This window comes from Brassica oleracea, chromosome C9 (assembly GCF_000695525.1).
Source record: "Brassica oleracea var. oleracea cultivar TO1000 chromosome C9, BOL, whole genome shotgun sequence".
In the NCBI taxonomy this organism is placed as follows: domain Eukaryota; kingdom Viridiplantae; phylum Streptophyta; class Magnoliopsida; order Brassicales; family Brassicaceae; genus Brassica; species Brassica oleracea.
In genome coordinates, this window is record NC_027756.1 from 53,413,870 (window position 1) to 53,433,739 (window position 19,870).

Below are 19,870 nucleotides of genomic sequence, written 5' to 3' on the forward strand. Positions count from 1 at the left end.
AATTTCGGTGCGTGTATTCTTGACTTTCATCATTCACGTTCATAACAAAACGGTATATAAATGGTTTGTGTCAATCCATTTATTGCAAGTAGTTTTTAATTGGAGGCATAGCAAATCGTAAGCATTAAACAAGTTATTCCTTGATGTATTTTTTTTTTAATTCCTTGATGTATAGTAAGATTATTTCCGAACCAATGAAGCCACTAGAGTGATAGACGTTTTGTTTATGCAGCTAGCATGTTGAGAAACATGGTGTGCATATTTTGCAAACAATGTATCGATATTAATGGCATCTCTAAAGTGCGCTACGAGCATCGTTTCAGTCGCTGCTCTAATGCAATTAGCCTCTTTTTCCCCTGATTTAGCTCTACATGATTGCAAGCTACTTTCTTCCTTACTATGGCCAAGATCAAATGCATGCGTCTCTAAGTCGTTTATTTGGAATGACCCCTCATTTCTAATAATTTCTTTTACTTCTTCTTCGGTCGGATCATAAAATGGCATGTTGAATGAATTCACCGTTGATGCACTCACAAGTCCCTATACAAGGATCACGATGGAAGCGAATCATTAAAGCCAATCAACCATGCGTAAAATGGATATCTTATGATATTTTACGTACCTCGATGACTAGGTCGCGCAGAGAATCGGATAACAATGTCAAATGATGACAACAGTCCCTGTACAACGGATCATCTATAGTGTTTCTGCCGAGTAATGTGATAACCATGCGTCCATTAGATACCATCTCTTCAGACCGCATTCTTAGAAATGTATTAAAATCTTTTTGGAACTGATTCAAGTAAGCCTTGTATTCACTTAGAGGACTTGAACTTGTTATGTACACACCCATCTTGTTCTTCTCCAGTCCTTCCGGAACCTTATAAGACCAAAATTTCATTGTTATAAGCTTTGCACTTATAAAGAATTGTAAATGTCTATTTTAAAACACTTTTGAATGCCTATAAGTAGAAAGCTATAATTAAATACTTATGATACCTTAGAGGGGTAATTAACACTGTAATTTGAATGAATGAAATGGAGACTCTTGCTAGGAAAGAGCCTTGAGTAAAAGGAACCAGGAACTCCAGAGACAAAGCATGGTGTATTGCTTGTGAGCTTGTCGTTGAAGAAACTTATGAACTTGAACGTCGTGTTGAAATCATTACCAGGGAGATCGTTCAGACAGCAATCAATCTCTGGTGGGTTTTGGTTCCGTTCTTGACATAACGCATTAATTGTGTTTACGATCTCAGACATCGCCAAAAATGTGTTTTGTCCAGAAGAACAGCCTAAATCTGCTACTTTGATGCATTTAGGAAATTCCAAGTTTGTCATCATTTCTTTGGTATTTTTAACCAATATGGGCTTGCTCATTGATAAAACTCTTCTCTGCAGAAAACAACGAGAGAGACAAATATTACTTAACAAATTGTTTCTTTTTTTCCCTTGCTTACCCTCGACATTTACGTTTATACTTTGTAAATATTTTCTTTTACATGCAAATCTTATGAAGTCTAACTAGTTGGAGTATAAAATACATGATGAAATATTAGTTTGTGTATGCTTATGTCTTACAATGAAGGAAAAAAATATATATATAGAAGATGAAAGAACCTGAAGAAGAGAGTTGGTAGCGTAACTATTGTGTCCATCACCTCCCCTCATATTTAAGATACTCACACGAGTGTAATTACTACACTCTTCATCGCCGTTACTCATTTCATTTTCACTCTTCCCATCAGACCTAATCGATCGCATGCATAGACAAATACATAAGAAAAATGCATACATCTAAGTCAAATTAGCATGTACAATCATGTGATGTGAAGATGATAAATTGGTGAGAAGAACCTTGACGAAGATATCGAACGGATGAATCTTGAATTCATTTCCCGCACTATTCAAGAAAATAATTGAATATGACAACCATAACAAGATGTTATGTTTTGTTTTGTTTGAGGGAGGCGTACCCCTCATTCACGTTATTTATAGAGGTGGCACGTGTATTCCACACCGAGGTTTTCCAACACAGTTTTATTACAATATATACGTAAGAGATTTATGAATGATTGCTATAGTATAATCAATAATTTAGAAGTAAATGTTCAAAAAAAATATAATAATAATAATCTACTAATAATAACAATTCTGATTAATTCTAAAGGTCGTTAACTTCATTTATTTTAAAAGGTTACATGTTTTCAACAATTAAAAATTGTGTCTTTTTATATTGAAAAATTGTGACTCTTCGTATAAGTATTATTTCAAAAATAATAATCTTTAAATTGAAAAGATGTGACACTTCAATTTTTTTTTGAAAATCTATAAATAGGTTGTATCTATGCATTCTCAAAGCATAATTTTTACTAATCAAATAAAATGGTTGAAAGGTTGTGTTTTAATTCTAAAAGTTGCATCATTTGAAAATAAGTTTGTCAATTTATATTTGTGTGTTTCCAAAATGTCACTTTAAAAAGTATTAGCTTTAAAAGTTGTGTCTTTTCATCAAAAATGATATATTGGTTTTCATAAATTGTTAAATATCCCAAAAAGTGTAATTGTACAATTATTTGTTCCAAGAGTTGTGTATTAGTAATAATAATAATAATTTAGAAGTATAATATTAATATAGTAACCTTCATAATTTTTCTAAAAAGGTTTTCATATTAGTTTATTTTACAATAACAGCAGGAATAAGAGAAACAAAAGAAAATACAAACCAAACCAAAGACCGGCTTATCCAGACCAGCTTAACCCTAAGCCTAGTAAACCTTCATAATATTTGAACTGTTATCATGAACCATTTTATTATTATGCAGATCATGATCTAAGAATATATATAAATATATATATATATAATATTTGAACTGTTAACATATGTATTATTATTTTATTTTTTTTGGTTTAACTTGGGGGTATCCCGAACCTATGGAAGGGCCCAGACTAATCCCCAAAAGGAGGTGCAGCCCACGGATAGACCCTCTCTCCGGGTATGCAAATGGGCCCTAAAGCATGGACCCATATCCGTGTGGGGTGTCCAGAGACATCATGAGGTAGTTCCCTCCGGCAGGGTTCGAACTCACAACCTGGGTGAAGGAAGGAGCCCGTCCTTACCATTAAGCCATGATGTTCCGGACTTAACATATGTATTATGCCGCAAAGGAAATGTACAAGGTACCGAAGAACATTAAGAAGATAACTTGTCTCCTTCCCACACCCTTCATACTGACTAGTACAGTGTTCAAACAAGGATAATAACAATTCTCTTCGTTGCTGGTTTAAATCTCACCAACCACATCTGCACCTTGAATCCGTTTCTTAGCTAAAATTATTTCAGTTTATTTCTTTCTTGCCCAATCATGCTGAATAGTAGGGACCATCAATTACCTGCCATAAAGTTTTCCATTTTTCAGTTTTTTTTCTTAGCTACTTGTTGCCTTTTTACATATATTTTTGTAATGGTCACTTTTAAGGTATTATAATTATAGTGTTTTAGTTGATTAGGGGAAACTGTGAAGTCACCTTATCACTATTTATGAGGTGTGACATATTAAACGTGAAGCACGCCGAGTTGTTGCAAAATACACTACTCTAACATTAATACCCAATCGGTATTAAGATTTGTTGTGAATTTTGTGACCTTTTGGAAACTTATATAGCCATCTATAGTCATAGATAGAGAATCAAAGACAATGCAATATGACACTGGTTGTAAAGTAGAACTATGGCGAAGATCATGAAGAATAAGTATGCCACCCCATAAGGTTCTTATTAAGATTGGATTATAACAGTTACATAATGAAGTCGTATGTAAGATTATGCATGGATTACGTGCAAAATATATAATCAGAAGATATGTTTCACTACAAGAGAGAAAAGACAAACCTATTGAACCAATCAACGCAGTTGTAAGATTATTTTTTTCTGGGAACATTCCGGAGTTGTAAGATTAAATAACTTTTCTTAGATTAAAAAGTGCATTTCAAGGCATTGTTTTAAGACAAGGTATTTTTTTTTTTTGGAAATAAAGACAAGGTATCTTACTTTTTTTTTTTTTTTGAAACACATACTTTCATTCATTCAATGCTCTAAACATTGTTTGGTGAGGCCATTAAGGCTAGCTCAGCAGACAAAACCTGCTTAGCCGAAGAGTCTGCATCTCTGTTTCTCTCGCGAGAGATCCAGGTAAAGGAAACAAAATCAAAAGATAAAGCAACGGCTTCAATATCAGCTACAATGTCGTAAAGTTCGGCCAGCGGGTGGTCCAAGGTTAAAGCCTTGATGAGTTGTGCGCAATCAGACTCGCAGCGAATCTTTGTGAGACCAAGGTCTCTGCATTTCTCCACTGCTTCTCGTAACGCCAGTCCTTCAGCTATAAGCGGAGAGCCTACAAAACGCATCGGCGAGGAGAAAGAGGATACTCTGTTTTGTGTCTTAATAGTCCAGCCAAGCCCTGCAATTTTGTTAGTTTCATTCCAAGCCGCATCCGATCGTACCATTACACAATTATCCTGCGGAATTACTCTAACAGGTTGACTACGTCGCGGTACAGGGGCTAGCCCTTGACTGGAGTTCCACTCCCTGGCTGCTGCTATAGCCATTGACATGACCTCAGTCACCAGGAAACCTTTATCCTTGAAGACCAAGCTATTTCTTGCTTTCCAAATTTGCCAGAGAATCCAGGGTGCTAGTGCTCCCATTGAGAGGCCTGTAGGAGGAAGGTTTTGTCGAGAGCATAGGCTGTTCCATTCACTCCGCAATTCTATTGTTCCGCTGTAGTCAATGCTCGGCCACACTGGTGCTGATTTCCAGACCTGTTTAGCAAAGTTGCAGTGCAAGAACAGATGATCAATAGATTCGGGGAGACCACATAATTTACACTTTCCGTCGACTTTAATCTGTCTTGCTACCAGTTGCTCACCAACCGGCAGGGCTCCATGAAGGGTTTTCCACACGAAGAGTTTTACTTTCGGTGCAGTGTGAAGTTTCCAGACGTTTTTCTTCCAATTAAAGCCTGGATTTCCTTGGGGCAGAAGTGCTTGATCCAAGTGTAGTGGTAGAGCAGCAGAGTAACCTGTCTTTGTCGTAAATTCTCCTGTTGCAGACTTCAACCACATAAGTTTATCCGGAGCTCCACTCAAGCTTGGTTTCAGAAGTCTGACTTTGTTTTCCTCAATGGGGAGAAATTGGCGGATCTTCGCAAGGTCCCACTCATTTTTCTCTGCTAGAAAGAGATCAGATACCTTAAGCTCAACGAGAGCCTCGGGAGCAGGACCCATAGGACTTTCTTTTTGGGAGAGGCTCAGCCAAGCAGAGTCCCAAACGTTGAGGCTTTCTCCGTCCCCAATTGCCCATCCAGAGTTCTCAACTATAATATCTCTTCCACTCATAATACCACGCCATCCATGAGAGCATGAGCTACCAATAGAGACCAAGAGAAAATCTCCCGAGGGACAATATCTTACTACATAGCATTTTATTGATTGAAATGTTTTTGCTTAATAAAGATATGTTCAACCGTTACGCAATTCAACAAGCAATAATTAAAACAGTAGTATAAGAATTTGTGACAATCTCCAATATATTTGTTATTTTCAGCTTTAAAATAGAATTTTTTTTATAATAGAGATGAGATATACTCCAACGTATTTCTTAAAATAACAATCTCTAAATATAAGGTAAAAAAATAGAGAAATGCTATTTTTTCTCTATTTATAGAGAAAAAATAGATATATCTATTATAGAAAAAAATAGAGATAGGTTGAAAGTTTTTTATCTCTAAATACTACTATAGAGGTGAAAATACAATGAGTTAGAAATGTTCTAATTATGATCCACAATTGCCTCAAAGATTTGAACCCGAAATTGAAACTATAGATACTGATACTAATAGCTGAAAGAATTATAATATACTATAAATTAAATAAGGGTATGATATCATAATCTTAATCATTACAAATATAAAATATTTTTATACTGAATATATAAAAATATGTAAATGGTATGTGTCAATCCATTTATTGCAAGTAGTTTTGAATTGGAGGCATAGCAAACCATGAGCACAACACAAGTTTTTTTTTTGTGTCGATACATGAGCACAACACAAGTTATTCCTTGATATATAGTAAGATTATTTCCGAACCATGAAACCACTAAAATGACAGACGTTTTTCTCATGCAGCTAGCATGTTGAGAAACATGGTGTGCATATTTTGCAAACAATGTATCGATATTAATGGCATCTCCAAAGTGAGCTACGAGCATCATTTCAAACGCTGCTCTAATGCAATTAGCCTCTTTTTCCCCTGGTTTAGCTCTACATGATTCCCTATTTTCTTCCTTACTATGGCCAAGATCAAATGCATGTGTCTCTAAGTCGTTTATTTGGAATGACCCCTCATTTCTAATAATTTCTTTTAATTCTTCGTCGGTCGGATCATAAAGTGGCATGTTGAATGAAATCACCTTTGATGCACTCACAAGTCCCTATACAAGGATTGATGGAAGCGAATCATTAAAGCCAATCAACCATGCGTGAACATATAAAATGGATATCTTATGATATTTTACTTACCTCGAAGACAAGGTCGCGGAGAGAATCGGATACCAATGTCAAATGATGACAACAGTCCCTGTACAACGGATCATCTATAGCGTTTCTGCCGAGTAATGTGATAACCATTCGTCCATTAGATACCATCTCTTCAGACCGCATTCGTAGAAATGTAGTAAAATCTTTTTGGAACTGATTCAAGTAAGCCTTGTATTCACTTAGAGGACTTGAACTTGTTATGTACACACTCATCTTGTTCTTCTCCAGACCTTCAGGAACCTTATAAGACCAAAATTCCATTGTTATAAGCTTTGTACTTATAAAGAATTGTAAATGTCTTTTTTTTAAACACTTTTTAATATTAAGTAGAAAGCTAAAATTAAATACTTGTGATACCTTAGAGAGGTAATTAAGACCGCAATTTGAATGAATGAAATGGAGACTCTTGCTAGGAAAGAGCCTTGAGTGAAAGGAACCAGGAACTCCAGAGACGAAGCATGGTGTTTTGCTTGTGAGCTTCTCGTTGAAGAAACTTATGAACTTGAACGTCGTGTTGAAATCATTACCAGGGAGATCCTTCAGACAACAATCTATCTCTGGCGGGATTTGGTTCCGTTCCTGACATAACGCATTAATTGTGTTGACGATCTCAGACATCGCCAAAAATGTGTTTTGTCCAGAAGAACAGCCCAAATCTGCTACTTTAATGCATTTAGAAAAGTCCAAGTTTGTCACCATTTCTTTGGTGTTTTTAACCAATATGGGCTTGCTCATTGATAGAACTCTTCTCTTCAGAAAACAATGAGAGATACAACAAATATTACTTAACAAATTGTTTCTTTTTTCCCTTGCTTGCGGTCGACATTTACGCTTGAAAAATTTCTTCCGATAGCATTTTTTTACCAAAAAAACCTCTAAAAAGTAAAATGAACTAATGATTTTAGAATGTTTGGTGGATTTAACAATAACTGGGATTTAAAGTGAATTTAAGAGATAACTATTTGATTTTGTTTGGATTTTAAAAAAAGCCGGTACTTTGGTATGATTTTTTTATTTAAATTTCAGAGTTTTAGCTGATTTACTGAATGTAGGTAGAGAGGTGTTAGAGCTTATGAATCGATGGAAACTTTCAATTCTACGTACATTATGGGGGGTGTATTGAACTAGGAGTTTTAAAAGATTTTGGTTTTTCTTTAAAATCTTCTGTTATTCAACTAGTGATTTCTAAATATTTATTCAAATCTCCTGTTATTGAATATGGAATTTATGCAAAATTATTAAAATCACTTGAAATCTTATGTTATTGAATCAACCATTTATAAAACTTAAATCAAATCCACTGTTATTCAAAAAAAATTATATTTTTCAAGAATTTGTTAAAAACAAGATTTCAGATGACTTTGCACTATTTTTTACTTAAAAATAGGCATAGTGAAATACCACCTCTATCATGTGTTTTTTGATGAGATTTTAAAAAAACTTGTATGTTTAGAAAAGCTACGGAAATATTCCAGATCTTTTTAGAAGACAAATTTGGTGATTCAAAGGTTAATGTTCGTGGGCTTCTCGTCTTTATATCCGATAATAGGATCCCGCAATTCTCATTTCATTTGCTTCTGAAATTTATCATTATGAAGTATATAGATCTGTAGAGGGAGGAAGTCTGTATTGTATATGTTTGTTTTGTTGGTGTGAGTAGTTTTTTATTCGTATTGGAGTTAGTGGAAAATTCACTTTCATTTTCCCAGAAGAACATATTTCCAGAATTGTTTTAATGTTTCTAATTTTTTAGTTGACAATTTTTTTTCCTTTATGTTTTGTTTTGACTTTTGTATTATATCTAGGAGGCGTGATTTATATAGTGTATGTAGAATTGAAAGTTTCCATCGATTCATAAGCTCTAACACCTCTCTACCTACATTCAGTAAATCACCTAAACTACTCTGAAATTTAAATAAAAAAATCATACCAAAGTACCGGCTTTTTTTAAAATCAAAACAAAATCAAATAGTTATCTCTTAAATTCACTTTAAATCCCAGTTATTGTTAAATCCACCAAACATTCTAAAATCATTAGTTCAATACATCCCCCTATATAAATCACACCTCCTAGATATAATACAAAAGTCAAAACAAAACAGAAACGAAAAAAAATTGTCAACTAAAAAATTAGAAACATTAAAAAAATTCTGGAAATTTGTTCTTCTGGGAAAATGAAAGTGAATTTTTCCACTAACTCCAATACGAATAAAAAACTACTCTCACCAACAAAACAAGCATATACAATACAGACTTCCTCTACATATTTATATACTTCAAAATGATAAATTTCAGAAGCAAATGAAATGAGAATTGTGGGATCCTATTATCGGATATAAAGACGAGATGCCCACGAACATTAACCTTTGAATCACCAAATTTGTCTTCTAAAAAGATCTGGAATATTTCCGTAGCTTTTCTAAACATACAAGTTTTTTTAAAATCTCATCAAAAAACACATGATAGAGGTGGTATTTCACTATGCCTATTTTTAAGTAAAAAATAGTGCAAAGTCATCTGAAATCCTGTTTTTAACAAATTCTTGAAAAATATAATTTGTTTAGAAGAACAGTGGATTTGATTTAAATTTTATAAATGGTTGATTCAATAACATAAGATTTCAAGTGATTTTAATAATTTTGCATAAATTCCATATTCAATAACAGGAGATTTGAATAAATATTTAGAAATCACTAGTTGAATAACAGAAGATTTTAAAGAAAAACCAAAATCTTTTAAAACTCCTAGTTCAATACACCCCCCTTATACTAGATTACTAGTAGGATTAACTACTCAACTTATAGTTAGAGTTGAGAGGTTAGGTTCTGGGACGTGGTGTTTAGAATTTTTATAAATATAAATAAACATTATAAACATTAATTTTTCAAAATAAAAATTTTAAAAATAGTTTCAATCACATTTTTGATATTCAAAATTAAAATAGATTTTGAGAAAAAATGAAAAAAAGTTAATAAAAAAGTTCAAATTTGAAAACATATAATTTGAAACTGTAAAAAGTTATTTTCTATTATTTTATTATGTATTCAATATTTATTTATATTTATATATCTATAAAGTAATGAGTAAAAATAGTCTTTTGCCTCGTTAATGAAACATATTTTGGTTATTTTCTACTTTAGAGATTCTTTTGATAATAAAAACTTAAAAATACTATTTGATAGAATTGCTATTTACGTTTATAATGCAAAGCTTATGAAGTCTATAACTAGTTGGAGTATAGAATATATGATGAAATATTGGTTTGTGTATGCTTATGTCTTACAAAAAGGAAAAAAGATATATATAGAAGAGGAAAGAACCTGAAGAAGAGAGTTGGTAGCGTAACTATTGTGTCAATCACCTCCCCTCATACTTAAGATACTCACACCAGTGTAATTACTACTCTCTTCATCCCCTTTGTTCATCTCATTTCCACTCTGCTCATCACACCTGCATCGATTGCATGTATAGACAAATACATTGATAAATGCATACATCTATGTCAAATTAGCATATACAATCGTGTAATGTGAAGATGAATTTGTGAGGACCTTGAGGAAGAAATCGAACGGGTGAATCTTGAATTCATTTCGCGCACTATTTAAAGAAAATTATTGAAAAATGAGAATTATAACAATATGATATGTTTTTTGAGGGAGGCTACCCCTCATTCAATTTATATATCGAATGTGGGACATGTCATCTTCAATGTGAAACACAAAATCTGAAAAAAATCCTATCGAAATTTCTAGAGATTTATGAGAATGATTGCTACGGAAGATGAATATGCCTACTGATTTTTGTTTTTATCTTGAAAAATCCTGTCGAAACACTTATATCGTACTTCATCTGTTCCATAATATAAGATGTTTTATTTAAATGTATAAAAATTAAGAAATTTATTTTTGAAAAGATAATATTATTAAATAATATAAATTAATCAATCACAAATAATGTAGTAAACTGCTATTGATTAATCAAATTTTAATAAAGTTAAAATATCTTAGAAATATCAAAGAATTTTATATTTTGAAATATAATAATTTCTCTAAAACATCTTATGGAACGGAGAGTATTATTTATGAGGTGTGACATCTTAAACGTGAAACACGCCGAGTCCATTATGACAATGCAATATGACACTGGTTGTAAAGTAGAACCATGGCGAAGATCATGAAGAATAAGTATGCCACCCCATAAGGTTCTTATTAAGATTATCCATGTATGTGCTAAATTGTAGGCATAATCCATGCATATCCTTATGAATTAGGGATAAGATTAACTAAGTATTTTAATTATACTAAAATGTTCTAGACATGTGACTCGTTTTGATTAAAAGAAAATAAGATTCAACCCTTCCTCACTTCAACAAACACTGTAGTTGTTCTTGCCGGTACAGTGAAGCCGCCGGAAAAAGCGTCATACACTGATTTTCTTACTATTTCATCTCCCGACTTCACCTGTAAATTGAATTATCATTTAAAATGCTTAAACTTATCTAATACACGATTGAATTAACCAAAAGGAGAAAGCTTATAATGTTGTCATATTTTGTAAAATGTGTAAATTTACCTGTACTGGATGTAATTCGAGATTCCTGTCTTTCAGAGCGGGACTGAGAAATGAGAACTCAGACGGGCGAGCATTAAAGATAACCACAACGAATGAGTAGCTGTTATAGGAGTAAAAATACCATTACAAAACAATATATATATATATATACATGAAGCTTTGAAAGATGCATGGATCATGTTGTTGTTTTTTTATACTTACACTGGATCGATCTGAGATACACTTGCCATGCCTTTGTGACCATCCTCAATGCTCATGACGATGGCGCCGGGGACTGATGAGGGGCCTGTGTTAAGAAATCGCACTCGTTCCTAGAAAAAAAAACAAAGGTCATATCAGTCCACAAGTTTTTTGAGATCTCTTACTTTTGGTTTTTGTGACATGTTACCGCAATGCAAAAGATTAACACTAGACGAATATTTCCCTAAGAGAGCAGAGAATATAGTGAATAGAATAATGAACAATAGTCACTCTGACCTTGATAGCCTTTGCTGTGTCTAAACGGAAGAGAGGTGATGAGTATCTGATGCGTAACAAGTCTAAGAAACTGTTGAGCGTGGAAACTATGTGACTGCTCTGAGGCTTGAAGGATGGATCTTGCAACCTCAGTTTAATCCTGGAGACATATATTGCAGGAGCTGACTGGTTTCAGAAACATGAACTGGTTCTACGGTTCTATAAGTAATCCATACATTGAATGCAATTGAGTCGGTACTTACAGCGGCCAACTGTGTTCGTTTTTCCCTTTTGGAGGAAGCCCAACACCCCAGTTGTTGGACTTGTAGCTGAAGTCTAACCTATTGAACCAATCACCGGAGTTGTAAGAATCACGATCAAGTGACTTCGAGCGTAAAATCTCGTCCCCAGCATGGAAGAATGGTATACCCTTCACATTCAGAGTACAACATATTAAATTTGAAGTTTTAAGATAATGAGCCAAAAAAGAAACCAATTCGTGTAATAGATTCCCTACAGCCCTATTCTCCAGTCCCTTATTCTACAAAGTTGAGAGATAGTAGAGATTAGAGAACCTGCGAGAGGGCGATCATACTTGATGCCAAATGATTTATTCTACACCTTTCATCAACTGATATTTCCATCGGTGTCTGCATGAAAACGTTGGACAAAGCAGAAATAAGTCTACAGATAAACTCAAGTAGGAATGCAGAGTGAACTAAGAGCATTTCAGATTTGCGTTTTAATCAAGCAAAAGTATACATTGAACTAGAGATTTAGAAGGTGGACATCTGCCTAAAAATTTAGAAAACATATTTAAATATCACCTTCAAACTGATAATGTCAAAGAGGGTTTCATTGTCATGAGCTGAGACGTAGTTAATCTGAAACCACAGGGAAATGTTGATATGAGCGTCAGACATTTATCACTACTTGATTCACTCAAAAGATGCAAGTGATAGAAATAACGTTTCATACCGTTTCTGTAGGCTGTGAAGCATATGCAACAGGTGTGGCATCATGCATTAAAATCTCTGATCCCTTCACCTAAGGAACGACAACAACATAACATAAACGGGGAGACAAAGTCTTTGTGAATGGTTAAATAATTAAGTGGGTCAAATTACACACCTCTTTTCCTTCATGATTAGTTAGCACATAATCCTTCAAATTTGCAGCCATCCCAATCTAATCCACGATGGAAGTAAAAGAAATATATTATTAAAAGACTTTCTACAACTTTGTTACAATATAACCACACAAAGTCACATTACAACTTGTAAGACAAGAATTTAGTAAGTAATGATAAAGAACGGGGACCAGTTGTGAAGCGAATTAGAGAGTAAAAATTTGGGTTTGCAATCTTTAAGCTTTGAACACAGAAATAAGATTACCGTATTGCATATGATATAACGGCAATCAGTTACCTGGATGTGATCTTTGGCAGTAGAAAGCATCAGCTGCTGGGTAGCTTCTGAACCATGGTCATGACCGTTAGGCTGTCCCAAGAAGGAAAAGTAAGAGACGCGAAGAAGAGCTACATTCTCTAAGCATACTTCTCTACTCCAAATAATAAGTTACCCACTAACAAAAAAGGGATACACGATATTTGATGGTATGGGAATTTCAATTGTTCAACACCCAAATTTGAAACGCTTACATGGGCAATATAACACGTGATGTGATGTTTATACAATTAAAAAAAACTTACAACATGTATTGTTGGTATGGAAAAATGTGTATGTGATTTTGTTGTCTAGTACCATATTATTCAATTTAAACTTTGGTTGGAGCTAAAACAATTCAGTGATACAATATCTTGATGGCTAACTGTACAGATAAAATCGAAAATACCTGTAACAATAAACCTGTAATGAATCCTTGTTGAAGAGGATGACCAAATGGAGAGCCACCAAGAGTTGCATCTCGTATACGGTCATTAAAACTGAATAGGGACATAAAGTTCCAGGTGAAACAAATGGAAACAGGAAGATGTCAAGATGTTAAACCATCATGGGTTGAAAAATCTTTCTTTCTATCGTATTGAGGCAAATAACTTCGCACCTTCCAATTCCTGTCCCGGTTAAGTTGAACTGTGAAGCATTAACTCCTCGTCCATTGTTAGCAACTTCCCCAAAGTTCCATCCTTCACCATATCTGGTAAGGATAGCAGAAAAAAAAAATATGTGGGCCAAAATACTTCATAATAAGAAACAAAAAAAGAAATATGTAACTAATGTCGGAAAAACTTGCACGTGAGTCCAGTAATGAGCCAAGACTTACATATAAATTCTTGAACCATCAACTCCATCTGTTTCCTTTCTCAAGTTGCCAATTGCAGATTTTGCTTTTACCTTAGGAACATGGATATTACAACTCACATTAAAACTATTGTTATATCACAACAGAACCTATTGAACCCATAACTGAAAAGGACACTAAAGGATAACCCTTAGAGAAGTAGGAAAGCGGCTTACCATTGTATCTTTCATTATATGACCCATGAGATCAAAACGGAATCCATCAACCTGACAGGATCGGCCATACAAGGACAAGAAAGCTTACGTGACAGTGCAGAATACAATAAACCTTGTCATGATCAGTAGATCAAAGGTCCAAAGATACATGAAGAATGGTAATAGTTATTTTCTACAGGAAAGAGAAGAAAGTAGCACGACCGAAAAGTAGTCAATATAGCTGGCAAGCATGTACCTTATAATTGACAACCCAGTTTAACAGATCATCCCGTATCAGACGATCAACCATATAATGCTCGCTGGCAGTGTTGTTTACGCATGTACTGTTTTCAATAAACCCGTCATTGTTCCTTCTCAAATAGTAACCTGGAACTATCTAAGTAAATACACTTTGTCATGGAAGATCGAGAACTCACACACTAAACAGTTAGTTATCAAACTGAAATCAATAATATATCGGTGCTCACCTTATCAAGAACAGAGTCTTTGTTGTGTGGCCCATTTGCATGCAAGTGGTTGTAAACAACGTCTAAGACGACATTAAGACCGATACGATTAAGAGCCTGCCAAAAGAAGCTACATATTGAGCCAAGTCATAGTAGCATGAAATCATTGACACCTTGTATGAATCACTACTAAATCACCAGGACATTAATATCATTTTGTCCACATTTCAACATCCAAACATGGAAAAATGCAAACCTGAACCATTTTTCTAAATTCAATTATACGACATGGACCAGTCGGATCACTAGCGTAGCTTCCTTTTGGGACTCCCCAGAGCACAGGATTATACCTTCAAAAAACAGGAAGCTTGTGATGAAGGTTATTGCTTCATAATGAATGGAGTAACTTGCGTATAACAAACTACCCCCAGTTAAAGCCATCATCATTCTGGATTTCTGTAACACGAGCTTGTGCCTCGGCTGAATCAGGTGGTAATCCTTCCAGCAAACTGGTGTCTGCAAACAAAAAAGTCATCATAATGTGTACAATAAAATTCCAGATACAGAAAACATAAACAGGATAGACGACTTTGTTAGTTTGACGTATATGCCCTTCCAACTATTGAGCTCTAAGTTCACTGCAATGAATAAGGCCTCCTCAATTTAAGGAGAAAGTTGCATCTCAAGCCTGACTCGCGAGCAATCTATTAAGTAAGCACTTCAGACATCAAAGATATCCCTACCTATATACTTCCAGTTCTCCTTCTCATCATCAACATCACCAAATTGATATGTGGGAAGAAGATGTAGATGGGTAAGACCTGCATCCGCTAACTTTTGAAGATGTTTCACACCTGCAGAATCCTGTCAATAGATCTAACGAGATATGATACAAAACACGATGTTAAAAGTATAACTAAAATTTGGGATCACCAGTAAAACATGTGAATTTACACAGAATATAGCAACTGAGATGATAAAGTTATGCACATATTTTCACCTTTAAAGTAAAGGCCAGATATCCACCACGATGTTCAGGTTCGACAGTCTCATCACTGACACTGAAATAGTAGGTAAGAGTTAGACAAACATGAAGAAACAGGAAACCTGCAATGGGAAGTAAGATGACTTCACATTTTCCATAATGTTTTTCAAAGATAAAGAGTAAACAATTGTAATGCACAAAAATATCCTTCTCGTTTTGTCTATTCAAGTTGTTATTGTTTCTTGGCTGCGGGTGGAAAAGATAACGCGAAAGAGCTATTTCTGTAGCCAGAATTACTTGCTAAGTTTTGCCTCATAGTAAAAATTCAATACTCACAAGCAAATTTATCATCTAGGCATAAATCTGGAAAATAGAGTCTAATTACCTGAAATCCCTCACATGCAGCTCATAAATACTTATATCTGAGTAGGATCTTAGGTCTGGCTTCTTATCTGCCAATTTCTCCCATCCTTCAGGTTTTAGATCATCAGAGTCAAGATTGAGCAGATAAGTTTTGCTCGCATCAGCTGAAAGCCTGCTTGAGTACATACAAATCACACATGACTCATACGGAGAAAAAAAATTTTGTATGAAGAGCTAAATGGATAATACCATACCCCCGTGCATAAGGATCATTTGCATAGCAAGTTTCCACTTTCAAGGTGCTTGGATGATAGACTGATACTTTATACACATAATAGCATCCTTCCCAACTACTAGGACCGTTAGTGCTCCACACACCATTAACCTCTTCGAGTGGGCAGATTTCCATCGGACTCTTGTCAAGTGGGTTTTTGTAGATGCACACAGTAACCTCCTACTTAAATGCACAAATCAGGACCGTAGTAGTAAATAAAAATAACCTTTTCCAATATGAACATCATACTTGAGCAGTGGGAGCCCAGAGGTGAAGAGAGACACCTCCTCCTGGTGTGAAATTTGCACCTAGGGGACCGTCATATGAGAACAGTTCATCGAGGACGCCAGGCAATTGCAACCCAGTTCCCTCTATAAGCCGTCCTTCCGCTGCAGAAAATTAAACAACCATTAGTGATACCTCAATCTCCACAGTTTCTAAGTGATGCCAATGAGGTAACCTAAGCAAGCAAAGGGAAACAACTCTCACCATCAAAGCAGACAATAGCTAACTGGCTTTTGACAAGATCCCTGACATCCAAATCCGAAGGAACTTTAAACGGTTTGTAATTCCCAATATGTGGAAACTTCTCAACCACCTGAAATCAATACTTCCACTTTGAATTTGTTTATTATTAAAAAACAAAGCAGAGAATGTACAACTGACATTGGTACGAAGTGATCCGGATTCAGCTTCAAGCTTGACTCTAAAATCAAAACCTGAAAACGAATGTGAACTTTATTAAAATTAATAAAAGCCTTCACAGAGACTGTGGTAACAAAACTAGAGAGATAAAAGGTTAAAGCACCATCGATTCCATCTTCGCTGAATGACAAACCAGCGACTCTGCTCGCATACAAGTAACACGAACCTTCGCCAACATCCACATTCCAAGCGATTACGCCTTCCGTAACCCAATACGCTCTTGAATAGAGCAAACTATCGAGAAACTGATCACAGTTCCAACAAAAAAATCAGCAACATGATCGGTCAACCAGAACACGATTCCCACGAGATCTTAACAATCCAGACCTGAGAATTCGGAGTGGATACTTCGAATTGCATAGGAGATGCAGCGGAGGAGGACGAAGCGCATAGGCAGCGAATCGACTCGCTGCGATGAGTTGGCGAAAAGATCGACGATGAAGGCCGTCGAAACCGAGATCGGAGAGGAAAAGTTGCGGCGAAGATGCGAGGACGCGCGACGGAGGTGGAATCGAGAAGATGAACGGAAGTGGTCAGTGTTAGTAGTGTCAGTGCCATTCTTCTTCCTCCTTCCTCCCTTGATTTATAAAATATCTATATTTTTCGACTTTTGGTCCATCGATAGTTATTTATAAAATATCTGTATATTTTACTTTTGGTCCCTGATTTATCTTAGATATTAATAAAACTATCCATTCTTTTCGATCGACTCTATGTAATTTAAATTATATTAACTTTTAATTGTTTTTGGAGCATCATCATCACGTTTTTTATTTTTTTGGTCAAAAAAGTCATATATAACAATGTTTAATTGATCGTTTCAATGGACAAAAAGAAGTACGAATAAAGTAGCAGATAGTCTAGCAAAAACGGTTTGATGATGGTGTTGATTTTATATTTCATTTTTATGTATCGCAGTATTTGCATGAATAATTGTTTTCAATTGTTTATTTCGTAACAAACACATGTAAGATCATAATATAATAATATAATAATATTTTTATAATAATTAATACCATAATAATATACTATAGCAATCAATATCTCATACGATACAAATATTATAGATATCAACTCAAAATATAGAATTCTAGTTTTTGAGGGGGGGGAGAGGACCATTCCACTCATATCTCTTCAGAAGAGGGCTTCCATCCGTAGAAAAGTAGATACCATCTTCTCTAGCAATCCATTTACACGTAGCATCAAGACCTTTGCCCCTGCTCCACCTAGCGTTCAACGCCTCAAAATATTGGCTATGTTTGAAATTAGGACCTTGTTCCATTGAACACATGTACCCTCTCCAAATATATCCAGGAGGTTGTCGTGGTAAAGTATATTCTTCACCGATTTTCAACTTCAACATCCATGACCCTACGTCGTCGCTACAAATAATCTTGAGGAGCTTGTTGTGTTCCAACTGGTTTCTTAATGTGAGAGTGCTTTCTCCTAAGCCGATGCATAGGCCCAAAAGAACCAGTACTATCGAAAGATTGTTCATTTGTTTAGTCTGTTATATTTCGGAGACACACTTAAACTTTTTGGATATATTTTTTGTATGTTTCTACACTACATGTGTTGTGTATTTATATTTGACTTGTTACATGAAATATAAGTTTTACTTTTACACTATTATTCTTTTCCAAAAAAGGAATGATTTCTAATTAATTAAAAAGGAAAGGGTATCTCTATAATAGGAGAAGATCTGATAGCAATCTTTTATTTCAGGGAAAAAATATTGTTTTAAACAGAATTTGGAATTTCAGAATTTGTGAAAAAGAAAGTGAGAAGATGAACGGAAGTGGTCAGTGTAGTGTCAGTGCCATCTTCTACTTCTTCCTTCTCCTATTGACACGTCTCCTTGAACGTTGATTTATAAAATATCTAAATATTTGGCTCTTGATCTATGGACCATTGATTTATAAAATATAAGTATATCTAGATTTTGGTCTCTGATTTATCTTAGATATTAATATAACTACTCATTCTATTCAATCGACCCTACCTGTAAAAGTTTTATTAATTTTAATTTACATTACTTATAATTTGTTTTAGACCATCATTGCAACGTCTTATATAACAATATTTTGTTAATCGTTTAGATCTCTATAATAAGGTTCCAATTGATGACCGCATTTTAGAAAAAGATATATATTTTATCCCTCTAATTTTATATCAATTATGTTATACTTTTTATCAATTTTATTATATAAGCTCTACTCAATTCTTCTCATTCTGATTTTAGAGGAATTAATGAAAAACAATTTCTTTCTAAATTTTGATGAGGAAATAAAAAATATTTTAAAATAATCCATAGTTAATATTATTTTATATTTATTCAATTCTTCATATAAAAAAATAGTAAATTAATTTTAACGACGATGAAGGCCGTCGAAACCGAGATCGGAGAAGAAAAGATGCGGCGAAGATCCGAGGACACGCGACGGAGGTGGAATCGAGAAGATGAACGGAAGTGGTCAGTGTTAGTAGTGTCAGTGCCATTCTTCTTTTCTTTCTACCTCTGTTGATGGATAGTTCCCACGTCTTTTTGGACCGTTGATTTATAAAATATCTATCTTTTTTTTTTGGCTTTTTGTCTATGGACCGTTGATTGATAAAATATCTGTATATTTTGTTTTTGGTCCCTGGTTTATCTTAGATATTAATAAAACTACCCATTCTGTTCAATCGACCTTATGTAATTTAAATTATATTAACTTTTAATTGTTTTTGGAGCATCATCATCACGTTTTTTATTTTTTGGTCAAAAACGTCATATATAACAATGTTTAGTTGATCGTTTCAATGGACAAAAAGCAGTGCGAATAAATTAGCAGATAGTCTAGCAAAAGCGGTTTGATGATTGTGTTGATTTTATATTTCATTTTTATGTATCGCAGTATTTGCATGAATAATTGTTTTCAATTGCTTATTTCGTAACAAACACATGTAAGGTCATAATATAATAATATAATAATATTTTTATAATAATTAATACCA

General features: G+C 34.4%; 3 protein-coding genes across 4 annotated transcripts; all 3 read right to left on the minus strand.

The window, feature by feature from the left end:
• Positions 1-75: 75 nt before the first annotated feature.
• On the minus strand, positions 76-1,965 carry LOC106316499 (salicylate/benzoate carboxyl methyltransferase-like). The gene is made up of 5 exons (XM_013754401.1): positions 1,855-1,965; positions 1,618-1,747; positions 1,000-1,392; positions 623-880; positions 76-540 (listed from the first exon to the last, which is right to left on the minus strand). Exons 1-5 carry the CDS (start codon positions 1,890-1,892, stop codon positions 181-183), a joined length of 1,179 nt encoding a protein of 392 aa, XP_013609855.1. The 5' UTR covers positions 1,893-1,965; the 3' UTR covers positions 76-180.
• A 2,126-nt stretch (positions 1,966-4,091) lies between these two features.
• On the minus strand, positions 4,092-10,184 carry LOC106315356. Its single transcript, XM_013753086.1, has 7 exons — positions 10,147-10,184; positions 9,957-10,045; positions 6,953-7,524; positions 6,578-6,835; positions 6,058-6,489; positions 5,848-5,915; positions 4,092-5,421 (listed from the first exon to the last, which is right to left on the minus strand). The coding sequence occupies exons 1-7, from the start codon at positions 10,182-10,184 to the stop codon at positions 4,092-4,094; spliced, it is 2,787 nt and encodes a 928-aa protein (XP_013608540.1).
• Positions 10,185-10,769: 585 nt separating this feature from the next.
• Positions 10,770-17,465, minus strand: LOC106319198 (pullulanase 1, chloroplastic). Of its 2 annotated transcripts, none has more exons than XM_013757455.1 (27): positions 17,201-17,465; positions 16,977-17,118; positions 16,835-16,887; positions 16,658-16,766; positions 16,418-16,557; positions 16,149-16,348; positions 15,917-16,066; positions 15,547-15,607; positions 15,290-15,410; positions 14,972-15,062; positions 14,803-14,896; positions 14,568-14,663; positions 14,336-14,476; positions 14,101-14,151; positions 13,907-13,977; positions 13,688-13,780; positions 13,478-13,568; positions 13,051-13,122; positions 12,755-12,811; positions 12,602-12,670; positions 12,451-12,507; positions 12,199-12,273; positions 11,887-12,053; positions 11,645-11,783; positions 11,369-11,478; positions 11,168-11,267; positions 10,770-11,055 (listed from the first exon to the last, which is right to left on the minus strand). In XM_013757455.1, exons 1-27 carry the CDS (start codon positions 17,429-17,431, stop codon positions 10,945-10,947), a joined length of 2,892 nt encoding a protein of 963 aa, XP_013612909.1. In that variant the 5' UTR covers positions 17,432-17,465; the 3' UTR covers positions 10,770-10,944. The 2 variants fall into 2 exon arrangements, with proteins under 2 accessions (XP_013612909.1, XP_013612910.1); XM_013757456.1 differs by having other exon boundaries at positions 16,658-16,754; positions 17,201-17,455.
• Between the last annotated feature and the right edge of the window lie 2,405 nt (positions 17,466-19,870).

Coding starts and splice junctions, on each gene's coding strand:
- LOC106316499 (XM_013754401.1), bottom strand. CDS start 1,892: ATGAATTCAAGATTCATCCGTTCGATATCTTCGTCAAG. Junction 1,393..1,617: donor CTACCAACTCTCTTCTTCAG/GTTCTTTCATCT, acceptor TGTTTTCTGCAG/AGAAGAGTTTTATCAATGAG. Junction 881..999: donor GTGTTAATTACCCCTCTAAG/GTATCATAAGTA, acceptor TGGTCTTATAAG/GTTCCGGAAGGACTGGAGAA.
- LOC106315356 (XM_013753086.1), bottom strand. CDS start 10,184: ATGAATTCAAGATTCACCCGTTCGATTTCTTCCTCAAG. Junction 6,490..6,577: donor TCCGCGACCTTGTCTTCGAG/GTAAGTAAAATA, acceptor ATCCTTGTATAG/GGACTTGTGAGTGCATCAAA. Junction 5,916..6,057: donor AAACTTGTGTTGTGCTCATG/GTTTGCTATGCC, acceptor TTTAATTTATAG/TATATTATAATTCTTTCAGC.
- LOC106319198 (XM_013757455.1), bottom strand. CDS start 17,431: ATGGCACTGACACTACTAACACTGACCACTTCCGTTCATCTTCTCGAT. Junction 16,349..16,417: donor TCTGGGCTCCCACTGCTCAA/GTATGATGTTCA, acceptor GCATTTAAGTAG/GAGGTTACTGTGTGCATCTA. Junction 15,608..15,916: donor CTGCATGTGAGGGATTTCAG/GTAATTAGACTC, acceptor CTACTATTTCAG/TGTCAGTGATGAGACTGTCG.